The sequence below is a fragment of the Canis lupus genome, chromosome 32 (assembly GCF_003254725.2).
Source record: "Canis lupus dingo isolate Sandy chromosome 32, ASM325472v2, whole genome shotgun sequence".
Taxonomy (NCBI): domain Eukaryota; kingdom Metazoa; phylum Chordata; class Mammalia; order Carnivora; family Canidae; genus Canis; species Canis lupus.
Genome location: NC_064274.1, coordinates 23,599,474 through 23,616,099, shown reverse-complemented (window position 1 = coordinate 23,616,099; position 16,626 = coordinate 23,599,474). Strand labels below are relative to the sequence as shown.

The following is a 16,626-nucleotide window of genomic DNA, read 5'->3' as shown; positions in this document are numbered from 1 at the left end:
TAAAAGCTTTAAGACAAACTATAGTTTCTAGAGTTTTAATTACTTCTATTACTATTTTGGATCAGTTTCTCGTTACAAGATTTTCTATTTGATCAAATATTGGTTACATAACATCAAGTAACACCTTTGTGGTGAGTGTATGAATCTTCAGATGAGATATGAAAGTGAACCGAGCTTTTCATGAAGTTATTTCTATTACTGAGTGACTGGCTGGAAGAGCATTTTTTACTGAAAATTTGAAAGGAAACAACTTGATTGCTAAACAACAAAATTTACTTTATGAAATATTTACTCAATAAATATTAAGTAGCCATTAAAATAAACACAATAATTAAAAGACCATGTGAAAGAAAAGACCATGTGGTAACATAAGAAGTACTTACATAATGATGAGTACAGAAGAAGAATACAAATTTGTATACATAGTAAAATTTTAATGATATAAATGTTCATAAAATAAAGCATGGAGGGAAATTATCTTAAGATGATATAAGTTGTTCTATTGTGATAGTATCAGATTACTTTTTTCTAATTATCAGCTTTCTGTGATAATACTGTATTTAAAAACATTTTTTAAAAGATTTTATTACTTGATAGAGAGAGAGAGAGAGAGAAGGAGCAGGGGGAGGGGCAGAGGGAGAGAGAAGCAGACTCCCTGCTGAGCAGGGAGCTAGATGTGGGGCTGGATCCCAGGAGATCATGACCTGACCTAAAGGCAGACGCTTAACTGACTGGGCCATCCAGGTGACCCTATATTGTTTTTACAGTAAGAAACTTTCTCCCACTTTGCTAATAGGCTTTCCCATGGAATACATACCATTCCAAGCCATGCCAGATATGCTGTACCAATGTCATACCATGCTGTACCATCTCACCAAATTATTTTGTAATTGGAAAGGACTTGCCAGTAACAGAACTTAAAAACCCAGTGGCCAAGATTTACGTCTGAAGTTATTTTTTTGTTCCATAACTAAGGAACTAGGAGGAAAATTAACTCTGGGCTATGTGAGTGAATTAGGAGATACCTGGAATACTGAATTATATGTAAATTCCAAACAAAGTATCCCCATTTCTTAAACTTAAGGCTGTATATTGTATTGCCAGAGTTCCTCCCCTGACCTAACTTGAGTCGGCCTCTCTGAGTCCTCTTCCCAATTATGCTTCACTGTTTGTACTTCCAGGTCTGTCTTTGTATTGTTCAATTTTCCTAAGAATCCTGCTACATTAATGTACTCTGACTCCCCCACCCTCCATATCTGATGACCTTCAGTATCTGCTTGGGTTCCTTTACCTTCCATCAACCCCTAAGTGATATTTGATCACCTGGCTCTGCCTTCAGCAGGAATACTGTTAGGCCAGCTTAGCCCGAATCCCTCCTACCCCTCATGTTTTCTCTTAATAATTTTCCATGTGCTAAAAATACTAGTTTCTGACTTGTTATACAGACTATACAAGTATATGTATACATATGAACACATACACGCATATAAATATAATATTAAGTGATTTGGAAGGTACATATTTTATTATAAAATAAACTTCAGAGTTTATTACTTTATTTATATAAATATAAAAAGTTTATATACTTTATATATATAAATATATATAATTTTTAATTATATATTTAAATTTAAATTTAAATTTTTAATTTTAATTATAAATTAATATATATTTTTATATAAAAAGTTTATATACTTTATTATAAAATAAACTGTTTACCTTATATATATATATTTTTATTACTAAGTCATGAGTGAAAGGAAACAATTTTAATTTCACATTTTCTTCTAATTCTTAAAGGATTTTATATTATTTGAGCATCAGACCCAGAATATTGCAATAAAATTATGATTTGCTGTATTACCTATTTTTCTCATCAATATTTCACAATCACATTTTATAAATAAATTTACAATAATTACTTAAATGCAATTCCATGTTTTACTGAATTCATTTTTCACCACAAATTCTTTAATACCATAAGTTCTCTTTGAGCATTTTACTTTGTTTAGTCTCTCATTTACTTAGAATATATTTTGGGTAATACTTTCATGATGTACACAGAAATTACATCTTTTCTAAAACCCGGGGTATCCAAAAACTGTATCTGTTTTCTTCTTACATGAATGAAAAGCCAGACTAAATAAATTTCTTAAGTTGCGATCTTTTCCTAATAAATTGTTTAGTTCATTACCTCAAATTTTTGTTACACAGATTCTCTAATTTTTAAAAGTGATTTTGATTCTTTTTAAAATAGAAAAATCTGAGATGCCTGGGTGGCTAGTTGTTGAGTGTCTGCCTTTGGCTCATGGTGTGATCCTGGGGTCCAGGGATTAAGTCTCCCTACATAGAGCTTCTCCCTCTGCCTGTGTCTGCCTCTCTCTCTGTGTCTCTCATGAGTAAATGAATAAAATCTTAAAAAAAAATAAAGGTGAGTATAGTTCCTCATTGTTTTCTGGGTCATAGGGAGCCCATGTAGCCCTTCACTTCCTTGTTCTCCAAAGCTTTGTTTAGCTATGTCATTGATTGTATTTATATTTTATTAAAAAAACCTTAACCAAACCTATATACATGAGTTGGATCTCTCTTCTCCATTTCATCTGATTGTTTATAGTCCTTCCTGGTATTGAGAAAAAATCCTTCTCCAATTATGTTCTCAACTTCAATAACTGATTTTTATCCACCAACACTCCTTTTTGTTGTGATCAAGGTGGATTTTCATTTGCTACTGAATTATTAGCTTAAGTTTATTTTATTTTTATCGTGCTTCCTTTTGTCACTAGATCTCTTTCTTCATGTCATATGTTTCCTATCATCCTACCCTCTTACCTAAAATGTCTTTCATGTATTTTGCTTTCATCTTAGCCTGACATTGACCCCAGAATTTCTGCTGCTGTTTCTTCCCTATGTTTTCAATTTGTTTATGAGTTCACAGTTTTCTGAAATTCTATTTTTTGGCTTTTGTATAGGTGTCAGGTGCTGTACCTGAAGATTGAATAGTTCAGCTTAAATGTAATAAATGAAAATTCAAAATAATCTATACTTCTTTACTGCCTTACAATATTTTTAAAACAGGTAAAATACTTTTAAAAGCCTAAGATTTAAAAAGTTAGAAATTGTTAGTTGAAATGTTCTTATTGTATGTGTGAATGTATTTCCCATTACCTATATTTTGATCACTTGGTGTTTGACAATCTTACTCATTAAACAAATCATTTACAAAAGTATAATTATCCTGAGTCTTCATGATCAAATTATCCTTCCTTTTCTCTGGAGTGGTTTTTGAAGTTCTCATATTATTTATTTGTACTCTTCCTCAATCCTTCTTGAAAGGGAACACATCTGTAGAATCATGTTCACCAAGAGATTTAGTGTCTATTTATCCTTTGCTTCTATTCCTTGTGCTCAGTCAAATTTTGTTCCCTGCTCTAGGTTGTAGAGGACTTTGATAGTTGAAATTCACAGCTGAGGATCCTGGAGGTTAGCAGGTTTTGTTACTGCAGCTTTGCCACATACAGGTAAAACATGATTCCTTGGCGCTATATACTGATTGGTCTGTAGGCATCGAACTCCCCACCTCAATTACTAACAGAATTCTTCTTGAGCATACCATCCCTCCATCACAGAGCTTTATTGGGAGTGTCTCAGGAGGCAAAGTGTAACATTAAATCCCTCCTCTTTACTTTCTACTATGGGCTGTTCACACATCACCATTTCAGACAAGAACTCAGTTATCACACAAGTTTTCCCAGGTATGACTTTAATGAAAAGACTTTTGTGAACATGGAAATGTAAGTTATACTGAAAAAGAGAACTGAGGCCATTATTCTTTTATGGAGTTCAAATAACCACATTTTGATAATCCCCCCTCTTTTCTCTTTAATATATCTACTGCTAGCAAAAACAGCCTGATGAAAATACTTCAGAGACAAGCATTCTATTTTCCTCTATGTAAGGGCAATACCATCTATGTCTACATTTCTCCGGGCCTCCAACTTAGAGAAAATTCTGTTGTTTAACATTTATCAGACTTCTGCAGCACTAGGCACTTGGAGAACACAAACAAGATATTTTCCCTGACTGTATCTTTCCCCTGAGCATTCATACCCTCTGAAAAGACCAGCCAACAATGACTTTTCAGTCTGTATTGAAGAGTCAGTGGTCAGAGACTATACTTAAGGCCAGGTAGATAGTTACTTAGCAGAGAAGATTTAGTGGCTGCATATTAAACCCACGTGAATAGTTTCCATTATCAAAAATAAATGTTTCCTTCATGTTTTTATTGACATGATTCCCTTGATATATCTTCTATTTTTTCCCCTTTTGTAGAATTATGAGTTTGGGGGAATATGCCTCAGATGTAAGAAAACAACATGGAAAACACGTTAACAAATGATAACGGCAGAAGTCATTTGTAGCAAATGATACCATAATATAATAAGGAGTGGTTGGAGATTTGAATTTTTATGTGAAACATGGATTTAAGCATGGTTAAAACATGGCAAAAAATAAAATTATATTGTATAGACTATTTTTGAAATAAAACATAGTTAGCAGTCAAATTTGACACAATATGGCCTTCAAAAAAGTTACTCTTGGTTATATTTTGTCTTTTGCATGCTGGTTTTGAGTTTATGGCTCATTAATATTCTGATGTGTTCCATTTTTAGTCATGTCTAAGGTAGGACTTAGGCAACCAAATTTTAGAAGCTCCACAAATAATTCTTATACTCATCTAGGGTTGGGAGTCACTAATATAGTCACTAATATAGGCAGCCGGCTAGGGTGAATGTGCTCCCCTTACCTCCCACCTAACCCCAAAGAAACGGTTTATCTTCCAAGAGTGAAAGCAGCAGCACATCCTTGATGAGATTCGTTACTTAATTGTGTGACTGAGATTTGTGGATGTGACCCATAATCACAGGGAAGTTCAGAATGGTAGGAATGCTAAACCTCATCAGTTGCCATGTATCATATTTGAGGTAAGACTATGTTAATGATATGCAGATGATTCCAGTGAGGATAGAAAAGGCCCCTTGACATAGTCCAAGAAAAAGATATAACAGAGAGGGAAAAAAGTGTAATGAGTATGGGAGATATGAGTAGTCTTGAACCAAGACTATTATATGAACATATAAGGCAGGGAAAATTAACCAGATATTTCCATTTCTTTGAAGAACCAGCCTTTACGTTCCTCCAGCCCTCTTTCACTTGATCATGTTCACTTAGTGGTCTTCTAATTACTAATAATATTTCATAGAAAATTTATTATTTGAAAAAAAAAAGAAAATTTATTATTTGTCAGGGGTCTAATGAATCCAAGCATTCTAGTAACTGGGAAGGAATCTTCCTCTAGTATAGACTTAATAGACTGAAATTAAGGGTTACAAATCAGTCCTCTATGAGCATCATTAACATAACTCAGACTTCAAAACTCTGATCAACTCCAAACTCTACTGACAAAATTCAGTTCTCTGGCTTGCAGTGTTGATGAACAAACCCTCTACCACCCTGTGAAGCTCAGTTTTGGGAAGGGGTGGGAGAGATGTGCTAGCAGCATATTCTGCAATACCACTTTGGCATTTTCCAAGTTCAAAACCAACTCAGGAAAACAGATTTTATAACTGTATTTTGATGGAAACTTTTATCTGTGATCCAAAGTCCTCACCATTTTCCCTATATTTTTTCAGGATGTGAAAATTGAGTTGAAGAAATCTGTTAAGTTTCCATGAAAATGGTGCCAATTAATTTTTTCTGTTCCTCAAGAAAATTCCTTGACTTAGCAATAATGTAACTTCCTGGCAATCCCTTGGCAGTCTTGAATGTAGGGCATCTGAAACACTTAGAATTTCAGAGGGAAAGTAGTTGGCTTTTGTAATCCCTTTTTATTCTAGCATATAGTGAAAGAATGAAATGATTTCTTTAACCTTCCTTAGAGAACATGTCTAGTCCTTTAGAAAATCTTGATTCTGACAAACATTTCATAAAACAGCTCCCCTTTTTTTGGTTCAAGAAAAGGTACTGCTTTTTCTATTACACTATGAAATCCCAGGATAGTTAAAGAGTAATCATTACTTCAGGATTAAGCAGTTTTGATCACCCATGATGTCCCATGGACTGGATGGTCATAAAAATATGAAAAAGTTTAGAGAAAAATGATTGGACAGAGTAAAGAAAAAGGTAAAATCTTTAATTTTACAATCTTCCCAATTATTTTTAATTATCTCTTCTGTTCTCATAATAGATTCTGATTTCCCTGCAGATTACAGTAATCGGGGATGTTTTTCAACATTTCACAAGGTTTAATGTTCCTCTTTTCCTTGCAAGTAGAATAATATTCTTTTCTGTTCTACAGAATTACTGATATGCAGGGTTAAAGGAATCTAGGGAAATTGCTCTAAGGTGACTAATCTAAAACATCATCAATAAGTCAGATCGAAATAGCAAGAGAAAAAAATTCATACAAAATGAGTAAGATTTTCAGTATTCTAGCCCTGAAAGGATATTAAAAATCTACTTATCCTTGATCTTAATGAAACAAGTTAGGTAATATGGTATAGGCAAATATTAGCCCAATAAAATATTTCATAATTAGGTTCTAGTTTCCTTTCACTATTCTCCCCTCCATTTTTTTCTGGGTACAGAATGGACTATTTTTCTGTATATACAGTAGAAGAATAATTGGTCTCTTCTAGGCTTAATAGAAACTAGCAGCCTTTCCTTATGTGGCTCTTTGGAAGTAGCCAGAGGACAATTGGTAAGATCAAGAATTCCAAGGATCTCTTCACTCCTCTTGCTATTTGTCACTTTCCTTCATCTCTGGTGGCCTTCTTCACTTTTCCCCACAACTCTAGCAGAACTTAATTAAAACATGATAATTGAGTAATTTATTTCAAAATGCTTCAGGGAAATTTTCTCCTAAAGTGCTCAAAGCATCTTTTCTCTATATTCTTTCCAAAATTCTGTGAGGTATATGGGGAGTCCTAGTAGGAATAATCTCTACTTTGTTAATTCCTCAGGAACTGTTTGATTCTAATTGTAGAATGATCTCATATGGAAGTCTGCACTTATATCTTGAGAGAGGTAAAGGTTCAGTGGAAGGATAATAGTAGACTTAAAAAGAGAAATCTTTCTCCTGAAATTATGAAATCACTAGAAATGGAAGGTTGTCAAATAGAAGGTTTTCTTTTTTTGCATGTAAATTCGTGGGCAGTATATCTATGTGTTCAGGGCCAGAAATTCAGCTTCATGATGTGCTGCATTCAAGCATCATGTACTTAATTGGAAGGATGATCTAAGTACAACCTTGCTGCCATGGGAAGTGCCACTTGAAGTGATAGATGAAGAACACCCATTTAAGGACATACCTTTGCTTGAGGATAATCCATGATGTCCTAGGAGCAGTTCTACTGAGATTGTGTATTTAGTAGCTTGGTGGGGTAAGGAGTGGGGGCAAGGGGTGCCTAACCATCTCTATGATGGCACAAAGGGACACTGGCTAGGTGTTTAGCCATGAAACACCACCTGCTGTGAGATAACCTCTTGGTTTTATTTTAGTATCTCTCTCAATAATTTTCTGGTAGCGATTTCAAGGCAGTGCTGTTTTGGATTGAAGTTATTTCAACGGTGCGTTGAGGTTAAAAGCATCTGCACGTGTTCATTGATTATCAGAGCCAGCCTTCTACATCTGTCACCTTTTGTTTTTGATTTTTGAACTTTAACCAAGCTCTTATTATCAGGGGAAAGAATAATAATAAACAACCTGCTAGAGTTTCTCTTTTCAACAGGAACCAGATATGTTAGGGAAAACTTGAGACAGTGTCCTCTTTGTAGAGCGAGAGGAAAATTTTTCTACTATGTGTGATGTCTCTGGAGCTACAGTTTTAAGTTCTTTTCTGCATGACAAACAAGTGTTCCAAAAAAATGCTAGATCAAGTGCTGAGGGCAAGAGAATAGTGAGACAAGGGTACAATCTCTGATTGGAGTTCAATGCAGAGTACAGAAATCCCATGCTGGTTCCCTTCTTTGGGGGAATCAATCATCTGTCCCCTTGCCCCCAACCCTCCCAACTTAAACTCCAGAAGCCTCTCTCTAACAGTCTGTGAAAGCCTGGTCTCCATGCATGTTAGAGAATTTGTTTTATTTGACTTTCCTAGAGCCCTGGTAATAATATCATCAACATCATCATAAACATTCTCACAAGGCTATTTCTTGCCTTTATTATTTGAAATAATTTTCTTGTATTAATCTTAAGACAAAATTATATTTGGGCAAGACACTAGTTTAAGAGTAAAACTAATCAGGCACAAAATTATTTACTTCTATCCTTGGAGACCTTATTCATTATTTATAAGACTTCTTTAAATCTCACTTAGAGATTATTAAATAAACTGAAGTTCATGTCAGTACCTTGTCTTTTAGGACCATGGAACTTGTCACCATCAGATTGTCTTCCAGCTGTCTTTTGTTGAAACACTGTAAAAAAAAATAGTGCATAGTATTTATTGAACACAAACATAAAAAAGAACAAACTGTGGAAGTCTCTAGGAAACTAGAGTGTGATACCTCATTTTCCTTAGTAGCAAGTCTTGAATTGTATTATTTTTGAGTAGGAGGATCATTAAATTTACAATTTTCTCATTTGCACAGCTTATCATCAGTTATTTCAAAAAGCATTTTCTTTAGGCGGAACAGTGCAATGCTGATGGAACACCTTGTTAAACTGTTTAAATCAAGATATGATTCCATTCTGATATCAGGTATATATAAAAGGTGCACTTTGTTAAAAGTGATAAATGTTAAAATCACATGCAAAATTCCATTTGCACAGAAATTACTCATGCTGACTTTCTGGTGATAAGCAAGGATAATGACTATTTCTTCTTAAACAGATGAAAAGACTGCTGTATTTCACAGATGTGATAATGAAAAAGACACTTTATTCTTGCATCATCTAGCTAGACCTCAGACCTATTAAAGCAGCGTATTCGAATTACTTCATTATCTGAAAAGTGCTTTGTTCTCATTTATTATTTCTCGCATGAAATTCTGTGAGACAAGTCAGCATTACTCATCCCATTTTGCAGATGAAAGATAAAATTCATTGTTTAATATTTATTGAGCACCCACAAAGTTCCGTATAGCTTCTGGCATTTGTTAATGAAAAAGCCTATACCTTTTACAACTTGACTTTAGAAATTGAACATCCCAGAGTTTGTTCCATTATTTTTTATGGGTAGTCTGAATTACAGGGTTTGGGAACTGCTAGAGGTCTTGGAGATTTAGTCCAACCTCATATGCTTAAAGTGAGGGAGGTGGAGGTTTTACTAACTTGTAAAAGGGCTAAGTAATTTCGCAATGATCCCAGAACTGTTGTTAGTAGAGAACGTGATTTAGAGCCTCAAGCCTTTAACTTTGATCTATTGCTTGGTTCTCCACAGCACTGCTGCCTCTTCTCTTCCATAACTATTTCCTTTTAAAGATAAAGAAGAAGATAGAAGGAGGGGAACCAAAAGAACCTTTGAGCATTCCCAGCATTGTTGAGTCTCTGGTTTCCCTTAGCAGCTCACCAGACTCTCCTGGGACAATCCAGCTGTGGCATGTGGGAGGGAGAGCGCCGTCCAGCTGGATGGTGCTTGGCCACTCTGATTGGAAGATGTAGCCCAGAGTGCCTGGGTGGCTCAGTCAGTTAAGCTTCTGCCGTTGGCTCAGGTACTGATCTCAGGGTCCTAAGATTGAGCCCCATGTCAGGCTCCCTGATCAGTGCTTTCTCAAATAAATTTTAAAAAATAGAAAGATGCAGCCTAGAAGTTGACTTATATTTTTCATCTTTAGTTTTAATATTCTTTAGATTAATCTATTGTCAAGGTCATACCTGTGTTTAATCCAGATGACATTTTTATTTTAACTTAAAAAATTGCTCCAGGGGTGCCTGAGTGGCTCAGTGGGTCGAGCGTCTGCCTTTGGCTCAGGGCGTGATCCTGGAGTCCCCAGATCAAGTCCCACATCAGGATCCCTGCGTGGAGCCTGCTTCTCCCTCTCCCTGTGTCTCTGCCTCTCTCTCTGTGTCTCTCATGAATAAATAAATAAAATATTTTTAAAAAATTGCTCCAAATCCTATCACATCAAAATTATTATTAAGCATATGCAGTTTGTCAGTATTGTCAAGAGAAAGAGTACTGTCCTCTTTCAAACAGGAAAAGCAAATATATTTTCAAAGTATGATGTGTATAAGAAAAATTATACACATGAAATAACATTTCTGGTTGAAAATCAATTTTCTGCTTCAAATTAGTATTTGGAAAACATGCTAAATATAGCTTAATGGCAAGTTCTGGGTTTGTGGTTTATACTTTTCCTTAAATAAAATATAATAATGGATGTATGGTATGTGAATATATTTTAGGATATTAGAAAAATTTTTACAAGTGGTGCTTGATTTTTTTTTCCATTGGCTAGCTCTAAAAAGTCTTGAAAAAATGAAACACTTTTGAATTTTAATAACAGGCAGAGTCTTTGTGTGCTTTTTCTTTTTTTGCTGATACTAAGATAATAACTGAAAATATCTAAGACAAAAAAAAATCTGTAGTCTGCCATCATTAATATGGAAAATAATCTGAATCCAAAGATAAATCCAGACAACAAATTCTCCAAATATAAAGTACATCGATCGATTGATTTTAACGATTATGTTGCATTTTGAAGCTGCACTTGGAATTAACGATTATGTTGCATTTTGAAGCTGTACTTGGAATTGGTTTTTCCAGATTTTTGGCATTACTTTGTTAAAAATCACTTTACATTTTATATGTGGTTTTGCTGACAAGTGCCTAGTGTGTATGAAATGCAGTAAACACTACAAAGTCAACATTCTCTTTCAGTTTCTAGCCTTAGAATTATAAACAGTACATTTATTTCTTATTGAGATTTCACCAGGGCTTCTAGTTGGAAGAGTCTTGGGATCTGACAGAAGACTGGGAGGGGAGTTGGGTGTCTGAGAAGGATGGTTATCAAAGTGCTCACAACAGAACTTTTTAAAGGCAGGGTGTGCAGCACATCACACCCACAGTACAAAGACCCTTTCTACCTGGATAATCTCTCTTGAAATTCTCTCTTAATTTACCTTCACCTGCATGCATTTCAACTGGTCCCTTCCTTCCACTTACACACAATCCTTATTTCTTTACAAAGACGCAATTAGCACATTGACAAACACACTATTTTCTCAATGCTATGGAAGTTAGGAGGTGTTTTTGAATATGAGGTAATCTTGGAAAAAGACCTATATTAACTTGTCTCATGATGAGCTAGTCCATCAAAATGATCACTGACTCTAACATGCATAACAAAGTAAACATACTCTGTTAGCCTTAGGAAAAGGATAGATAGAAAATGTCAGAATTCTCTAATTTTTCAGTTTTTTACAGTTAATAATTAGCTGAAACATTTAACATTTACTACTAATACTTTTGTTCTAAAGGGCTTTATATACTTTCTATTTACCATGCTCACTGACACAAACCTTTATAAGAGGTAAATGCAAAATCCATGATATCCTGAGAATTGAACATTGAGTTATGGGTCACTCAGCTTTATATTGTATATACTTTTGTACAAGATTTGTGGTAAGATGAGAGTCTGTTTTAAACATACAGAAATTGGAGAAAACAAATAAACCCAATGCATATATGCCAGAATGCTAACCAACGTGGCACAATGGAAAGAGTATAGTTTTGTTTTAATGTTAACATATGTGACATGAGAAAATGGTTTTCCTGCCTGGGCCTTTATTTCCTTGCTGATAAAGGTGGAGCTCAGATGAGATCATTTCTGATGTCCCACTTAGCTCTGACATTTTAAGATGCTACCAATTCTTATTTTTCAAGTCACTCCAGGCTCAATAGTGCTGGATAAATTCTTAAGCATGAATTTAAATAGGAGGCTCTGTTTTGTGGAAGAGATTATTTGTACCGAGAGCTTAGAATAATAGAAAAACTAGAAAGTTAAATCATAGACCAAAGTAATTTTTTATAAAATATGGAGGTGATTTTGTCCCTAATGTGTTTGAATTCTTACAGGACACTATTTTTTACAATCATATTTTACTTCATCAATGTTCAAAAAATGCTATTAAGGCAATTATGACATACATCAACTTGGATGACTCTGCCCGAGTGAAATCTTATTTTTCTCTTCCTACCTAAAATTGGAATTTGAGAAGAAAGGAAAATGAATACATTATTAGTAGTTGTCACTACATTTAAACGCTAAAAAAAGTCCACAGGGAAAGAAAAACAATTTATGCGGTTCAAAATAATCTCAAACAATACAAACGTCCCAAATACCATCCCCATTTATCTTAAATATTGGCAGAACAACTTCTATAAAATTTTCTCTAGAATAGAAATGACACTAAATGGAAAAATTAGCATAGTATTAAATATTCAAAACATTAAGCAAAGCAGAACTATCAGAAGAACAGAGGAGGAGGAGAAGGTGAAATATAACAAATTCTCTGGCACTATTTGTCTTCCTAGGTTGCTTTTGCAAAAATATTCTTCATGCAACTTCATTTGTGGCCTATTTTAAGTGAAGGGACCCTTCCAAAACCACCTTCTTTAAAACATCTGACAAAACTTATTTGGAATTTCTTTGTAAGTGGCTAAGTTAATGGAAAGTCCGTGCAATAGCCAAATGCATTCATAAAGATGTGGCTTATAAACAACAAACCCCTTGATGTCCCATGCCCATTAGAAGTGCAACACAAAATGTTTAGAGCTATCACTGAAGATTATTCTTGAAACTAGAGATTTGATATAAAAAAGTATACAGATTTGTATTGTGCTCTGGGTTCTCAGGGAATGATATTGTACAGGTTGCAGCTGTGTGTTTATTATTCATTCAATAAACTTTCATTAGGTTACTAACTGTGTTATCAACTACAGTGTTAGGCAAAGGCAAGTAAGACCCAATCAGAGTTTCCATACTGTCCTCCATTTTGATGTTTTCATTTAAGCAAAGGTCAAATGTGTCATGAGTGCTTACTAATGAAAGAAGATAGAGATGAGAAAAAACAATCAGGGAGGCTAGGGTGGGAATTTGACTCTAGTAGACTTACTCTTCCTACCTTGTTCCCCCAATATTACCCTGTGAAAGGTAATAACAAAAAGGTAGCATGAGGTAAAAACGAAACCAAACCAAACCAAACCACAATGTGTAAACAGCTCCTTTGTCTAACCAGCAAAAACAGGTTAAGAGAATATTCAATCATATCAGAAGTCACACTGGCTAATCAAACTGAAGCTCAGAGGAGAGATGTAGCTTCTTTGCAAATTGACCACTGTAATTGGCTTAAAACCATCATTGCATTTTGTTAGCAATAGTTATAGGTTATTAATTTAAACAAATTTATCAAATATAGGCCACCACATTTGAATAGGCACATTAGGGTTGGCATGGCCACAGATAGTCACATCAGCCACATGCTATGAAGGCTGTCCATCCAAAACTAGTTTACTGCCTGGGAGATATATGTAGTCAGGAGTTGTGCTATTCTTTTTTTTTTTTTAAGGAGAATACTGCAAATGGTCAATTAGCACACAGGAGGTCACTGAAGTGTTTAAGCTTACTTCTGAGATTGGTAGGGAAGGAAAGTTGGAAATCATATAAACTACCAGAAGGAAAATGGCATAAACACTCTAATTCAATGGCAATATCAATTTTCTCCTAAGGAGAAAGCATGAATTTTCTTTCCAATTTGTAATGGAAACTTTAAGTCTAATAATGTTCCCATAAAAATTTTCTTCCCAAACAGAAAATCTTACTATAAGTTATGTTTTCCGTGTCTAAGGAAATTAATTTTTACTAGAGTAGAATATAAACTGTTTTTATTTGCATATTTATTCCTTTGATGCAAATAAGAATATTTCTATTCTAGAAATGTTTCTTATTCAGGAAGTTGAGACACTTCAAAAGACAGAGCAGTTGGTTTATGGAATTCTGTGTAATTAGAGCTTGAGGCCATTTGCAACGAGTTTATTAGTGAAATCTCCAATTCATGACTGGGCAGGCAGGTCCTCCTTCGTCTTGTTACCAGGCAGGCAACATGTATTGAACACCTGTTGCTTGCATAGCCCTGGACTGGGGATTTATCTCCTCCCATATGACTTCATTTAGGTTCACTGGCTGATTTTTTTTTTTTTGACCATTTGTATTCAATGATGATATAAATGAAGATATTACTCCAGTAACATCCTAGTAATTTTCCTTTCGTTTTTTTTTAAGAGAAATGGTTTGGGTTGTTGAGAAGCCTCTATAATACACTAGAAACTATGATGAGTTCATCTTTTGGTTCATGGTTGGTGATTACCCAAAAGAATTTCTGTGACTTCTCTTTTTATCCCTTTATTAGGAAATGTTGCTATCTTAAGAGGTAACCATTGGACCTGGTCATGCTTACTTTAACAGACATTAAATACTAATTTTGCTATTAAGACTCAAACTACAGAAATGCAGATTGAAAACTCTAAAAGGACAGGGCTGTCCCACTTGTTCTATGTAGTGTTCAGTATTGATAGTTAATAAATACCTTGAAAAAGTCGTGCAAGATGAGATATTGACATATGAAACCCAGGCAAGAAGCAAAAAACACAACGACTGAAAAGATCTAGCAAGTCCTATCTCATGTCCGTGTATACAGAATACTCTCCTTCATACCATTTTTGCATCCCACTCTGTGCTAGCTACTGTACATGTGTCATTTCAATTCCCATGAATAATTCTATGCAGGAAGTTTTATCATTCTTTATTTTTTTAATGAAGTAAGACTATGTAAGTTGTACAAAGCCACACAACTTTTAAGTGGCTAAGTCATGATTCAAATTCTGTTTCATCCAGTTTCACAGTCTTCATGAATTTTATTCCACCATGCTGCCAATCCCTCAGAGGAGGTTCTTCTCAGTGAGCCAACCCCACAGAACATCTTATTTTTCTCCAACTGCTACATATTTAGAGGAAAAAAGATATACACACTGAAAGTGCTGGTGAAAAAATATTGTGAATTTAGGAAATCTAATGTGAGAAAAAAGACAACTTGTGTGGGTAGCTATTTGATACATCTATGATTTAATGTTCAAATGACCATTCTCTGAAGTATTCTATTCAGATGTTTACTTTGTCTTAACAATGGGCACAACCTATGTCATGGTTTCTCAACCTTGGCACTATTGACGTTTTGAACTGGGTAATTATTCATGAGGGGCCTTTCTTGTGCCTTGTAGGAAGGATTAGTGGTATCCCTTCCTCTGTACACTAGATGCCATTAGTGCTGTCCCAGTGGTTATAACTGAAAATGTCCCTAAACATTGCCAAATGTCTCCTGGGAGGCAAATCATCACCAGTTAAGAACTAGTATTCTAGGCCAATTAAATTTATTACTAAAGAGATATTTAACAGAGATGCTATAAGCATCAAAATTTAAGGGGAGAAAGACCAGAACTCACTCTGCTGTTGAATGAAAATTGAAGCACTTGATAATATTTGCATTTATTTTCACATGTAACATAAATCTTTTGATGTCAATTTACACCACAGTTGATTACTCTTTCTCCCTTCACTAACATGAAGGAATTGAATTTCTGGAAGATGAGGCTGGAAAAGTTCTTCATTATTATGCCAACACTCTAACAGATGGTCAGTAAAGCCCTTCATAGGTTTAATTCAATGTTTCTGTGATATGCTATTGTGAGAAAGACAAAAAGAACCAATCAAAAACCCTGGGTTACATAGCCAGGCTTGATTCCTTCTGAAGGATAGTGAGAGCACAGGTCTGAACAGTTGTACCAGCACCTTATCAAGGAAAGGGGAGCGGCAGAGAATCTCAGGGGGGTATACAGGGACATTGGGTTTACAAATGGAATAAATATGCCCCCTCTGTTCTGAAAGCACCTGTGATATACATACTAAGTCCTGAAGCTAAATGGCTCGGACAAGGTCACCCTGCCAGAGAGTAGGATCCAAGGCAGTTGACCTAAGGCCCACTTTAATCCATTTGACCACATTTCTTCACTAATGAGGACAGAGACCATTCTATTCTGTTACATATACAATGATACAGATTAATTTTCCTAAGAGATTTTACAAGGTCTTTTTTTCTGTTTGCATTTCAATTACATTGTATGTGATCAATTTCAAGTATAAATGAATTGCAAGTGGAAAATTTCTGAGAGCAACTGAGTTGTACTTGACATTTTAGGGCCCCAGTAGTTGAGTAGCTCTCAAAAAGGTCATATACAACTTTGTTGCTCTGCAAAATGCCAAGGGCAACTCAGTAGCAATTGAAAATGGAAAGGGAAATTACATTCTACCCCAAAACCAGCAACACAGACTCTGAAGGATCTTGGTTCTACTAATTGTGTGAGGGGAAAAAAAAGAAATTGACCATTCATGCTGCAAAAGTTTCCCCAATAGGCAGTCATCTCTTTGCATGATTTATGGATATTCTTTTACTACCAATCTATATGCACTACCAAAATGTTCATTTTCTTCCTTGATTAGTCTTAATCAACAATTCTGTCATTAAGGAGGACTGTAAATCCATATTAATTCCTCCATATTCTTAAAACTTAA

At 34.9% G+C, this 16,626-nt stretch overlaps 1 protein-coding gene and 1 long non-coding RNA gene across 7 annotated transcripts in view; one reads left to right on the top strand and one right to left on the bottom strand.

The window, feature by feature from the left end:
- Positions 1-16,626, bottom strand: part of BANK1 (B cell scaffold protein with ankyrin repeats 1) — a 280,683-nt gene that overhangs the window by 16,157 nt on the left and 247,900 nt on the right. For all 4 annotated transcript variants that reach the window (XM_025423160.3, XM_049104948.1, XM_025423141.3 and 1 more), the window contains exon 11: positions 8,410-8,475. In XM_025423160.3, coding sequence (XP_025278945.1) covers positions 8,410-8,475 — 66 coding nt within the window. The remainder of the gene's footprint in view (positions 1-8,409; positions 8,476-16,626) is intronic.
- The window catches only part of LOC112644623 (uncharacterized), a 135,686-nt gene that overhangs the window by 113,301 nt on the left and 5,759 nt on the right, over positions 1-16,626 (top strand). The window lies entirely within an intron of this gene.